This window comes from Phacochoerus africanus, chromosome 8, assembly GCF_016906955.1.
Source record: "Phacochoerus africanus isolate WHEZ1 chromosome 8, ROS_Pafr_v1, whole genome shotgun sequence".
Lineage (NCBI taxonomy): Eukaryota > Metazoa > Chordata > Mammalia > Artiodactyla > Suidae > Phacochoerus > Phacochoerus africanus.
This window is the reverse complement of record NC_062551.1, coordinates 80473369-80477290: the sequence shown is the minus strand read 5'-3', so window position 1 is coordinate 80477290 and position 3922 is coordinate 80473369. Positions and strand designations below refer to the sequence as shown.

At 45.2% G+C, this 3922-nt stretch overlaps 1 protein-coding gene across 1 annotated transcript; it reads left to right on the top strand.

The window, feature by feature from the left end:
* The first annotated feature begins 1408 nt into the window (after positions 1 to 1408).
* On the top strand, positions 1409 to 3695 carry TEX46 (testis expressed 46). The gene is made up of 2 exons (XM_047791447.1): positions 1409 to 1600; positions 3498 to 3695. The coding sequence occupies exons 1-2, from the start codon at positions 1409 to 1411 to the stop codon at positions 3693 to 3695; spliced, it is 390 nt and encodes a 129-aa protein (XP_047647403.1).
* The last annotated feature ends 227 nt before the right edge of the window (positions 3696 to 3922 follow it).

Genomic DNA, 3922 nt, shown 5'->3' with positions numbered 1-3922 from the left:
TTACTTATATCTGTTTGCAAAAAAATCATTTGCAACTATCCATTTTCCCTAGAAATAATAAATTCATTTAAAAATTTTAAATTTGACTCATTTAAAATTAATTTTTTTAATTGTAGTAATATACACATGGCATAAAATTTACCATCTTAACCTTGTTTTTTTTTTGTTTGTTTGTTTGTTTTGCTTTTTAGGGCCACACCTGGTGCACATGGAGGTTCCCAGGCTAGGGGTCCAATCGGAGCTACAGCTGCTGGCCTACACCACAGCCACAGCAACGCAGGATCTGAGCCGCATCTGTGACCTACACTACAGCTCATAGCAATGCCGGATCCTTAACCCACTGAGAGAGGCCAGGGATCAAACTCATAACCTTGTGGTTCCTGGTTGGATTCGTTTCTGCTGTGCCACCACAGGACCTTCCCATTTTAACCATTTTTAAGTGTACAGTTCACTAGAATTAAGTGCATTCTGCAATCTCAAGAACTCTTTGCATCTTGTAAAACTCCGTCCTCATTAAACATCTTAGCATTCTCCTCTACCCCAACCCCTACCAACCACCATTCTACTTTCCACCTCTATAAATTTGACCAGACTAGATAGCTCATATAAGCAAAATCAAATAGCTTTTGTCCTTTTGCTTATTTTGCTTAGCATAATGTCCTCAAAGTTCACCTACGTTATAGAATACGTCAGAGTTTCCTTCCTTTTAAAGGCTAATCCCACTGTATGCATATACAACATTTCGTTCATCCATTCACCTGTTGATGGATTTTTGGGTTGCTCCACCTTTTGGCCATTGTGAAAATACTACTATGAACATGTGTGTACAAATATCTCTTCAAGACCCTGCTTTCCAATCTTTGGGATCTGCCCAAGTGAAATTGCTGGAGCATCTTATCCAGCTGACTTCACTGAGTCAGGAACCTAATCAATATTAAATAGCAAACCCAACAAAATGTCCTGCCCCTAGAGGATCAGGTGACCAAGAAGTGGGCCAGGTAGACAATACCCTAGTATGACTGTGAATGAGCTTGCAAAACTCCTTTTGCCCTATTTCCAAATTTTGCTGTCTCCCTCTCTGTGAGGGTAAAGGCTCTGTACTGCTGACCTTTTTCTCCCAAGTGACTAGGCCCGGAAGTTCTGTTGAGTGACTGAGATATCATAAAGGCTTACACCCCTTGGCTATTGTGAGGATGTCATGAGATGATGCTTGGGAACTGCCTATCAAAGTCTGGCACACAGTGGCGGCTTAAGACATAGGAGTAATTAATATTGTTATGCGGCAGCTGGGGGTGGGGACTGGTTGTGACTCAGAGGAGGGGGCAGCTATGACTCCTGTCATGGAGAGCAGCTGTCCTAGATGGGGGACTGAGGCAGGGACTTGGGGCTTGGGTATTTCCAAGCCACAATGCTGGGGGAACTGATGTCTCTTTTTAAGAATCTCCACGGGATATTTGCTTCCTCAGGCACCACAGGAGCGTTGATGGCTTGGCTGATCAGCTATAAGCCAGCCTTGTTTGGGTTCCTATTCCTTCTGCTGTTGCTTAGCAACTGGCTGGTCAAGTATGAATTCAAGCCCACCCCCCAAGAGCCCCAGCAGGTGAGCAAGAGGGCCCTTAGCCTCGGCTGAGGGTGACAGGATGGTCACTGCTAGATTTGGGGGTGGGAAGACAAGGCAGGTGTCAGGACAATGGGGCAGGACTGAGGAATCCATGACTCAGGTCTAAGACCTTGCCCTCCAGCTTCCTCTTAGGTGATGGAGGACAAAGGACCTCCTTCACAAAGCTTCAGCTGCCTCATCTGAAAAATAGGGCCCATCCCAGACTTTCCTATTTCATGTTTGATGTCAATATGCTTTGGCAACAGTAATAGCTATTTTTTTTGTCTTTTGTGTTTTTAGGGCCACACCTGCAGCATATGGAGGTTCCCAGGCTAGGGGTCTAATTGGAGCTGTTGCTGCTGGCCTATGCCCTCAGAGCCACAGCAACACCAGATCCGAGTTGTGTCTGTGACCAATGCTACAGCTCACGGCAATGCCAGATCCTTAACCCACTAAACGAGGCCAGGGATCAAACCCACAACCTCATGGCTCCTAGTTGGATTCGTTTCCCCTGTGCCATGATGCGAGCTCCAGTAATAGCTATTTTAAAGTGGGAAAAATTACAAGGGAAACCTTTTGAAATATGTATTACATAGATAAATCTCTAAAACTGAATAATGAAGCCAGAGGAACCATACCTAGATTATGACATCTTTTATGTAAAGTTAAAAACATGCGAAACAATATCCTGTCTTACTTATGAATGCCTATGTATGGTGAAAGTGCATGAAGGTAGAATTTCTCAACCTCTACACTAGTGACATTTAGGGCTGGATAATTATTTGATAAGAGGGACTAGCCTGTGTATTGCTGGATTTTTGGCAGCATCCCTAGCCTCTACCCACAAGATGCAAAAAGCACTCCTCATCCCTTTTGTGCCAACCAAAAATTTCTTCAGACATTGCCAAATGTCTCCAGGGGAGGGCAAAATAGCCTCCCATTGAAAACTAGTATAAAGTGGTATAAAGAAGTGCATGGAAAAAATAAATACCAAATTCAGGACTGCAGTTGAGATAAGGTTCAGGGAGGGAGGGCAACACTCTAGGAAGGAGTGGGATTTGCAGAGGACTTCGGTTACATTTGTGATATTTTATTTCCTTTTTTTTTTGTCTTTTGAGGGCTGCACCCACGGCATATGGAGGTTCCCCAGTAGGGGTCGAATGGGAGCTATAACTGCTGGCCTACACCACAGCCACAGCAACATGGGATCCGAGCCGCATCTGTGACCTATACCACAGTTTACGGCATTGCCGGATCCGCAACCCACTAAGCGAGGCCAGGGATCAAACCCTCGTCATCATGGATACTAGTCGGATTTGTTACTGCTGAGTCATAAGGGGAACTCCTGAAATACTTAATTTTTAAATGATTTTGAAGATGGAGGAGTCTATAGCTGGATCCAAAGAGAGAAAAATTAAGTATCATTATTAATTGCATATGGTGGGGGACAGATAAAGATGACAGGGATAAGAGCATTTCAAGAGACCACTGAGACTTGGCAGTTGGAGATTTTATGAGGCCTGACTAAACTCTCAAGAAGTGTGTTGGGAAAAGCACAAGCTCTGGAGACAGACATATTTGGGTTAAGGGTTTTACATCCTCTGTGAGTGCAGATTAATGAGCCCTTTCTCTTAATCCTATGGGTGATGCAGGAAAAAGGGCCTTCCCTCACCCACAAGATGTGGCACAGAGGCTGTCATGCGCATCGATTAAGATGATGTTCGTAACTCACCTGGTGTGAGAAGGGATTCTCATGATTAACCAACTTTTCCTCCTTTCGTGGCGGTGGGGCGTTTAGGAAGAGGCAGAGAAACCAAAGACTTGTGGAGCCAAACCCAACAGCAACTGCCTGACCATGAAAGAAGTGGAGAGACTGCACGCCTGCTTTGCCCTCCAGGACAAGATCCTTGAACGGCTCATGTTCAGTGAAATGAAGCTGAAGGTCTTAGAAAATCAGATGTTCATCGTATGGAACAGAATGAACCACCACAAGCGGTCAAGCCGACTGCGGACTTTTCCGGGGGGGAAACACAGACTGAGGAGGCATGAGTCCATTTTCTCCATCCTCTCTGACTGCACTTCCAATTCCCCCTGAGGAGGCCACAGAGACTGCGGTGGCCGGGCCTCTTCTGATGTTACCTTTCCTCAGTAAAGCCCAGTCAGAGACTATTGGATTTTCTCAGTCAATCACACTGGAGAGGAGGATTGGAAGGCAGACAGGTTGGTCACTTCTGGAAAAGCAATCTGTACTTACCAGGTCAGCCAGATAGCACGCTATGATACAACGTGAAGGGGGCTCTCGAACACAGCCCTTCCTCTCTT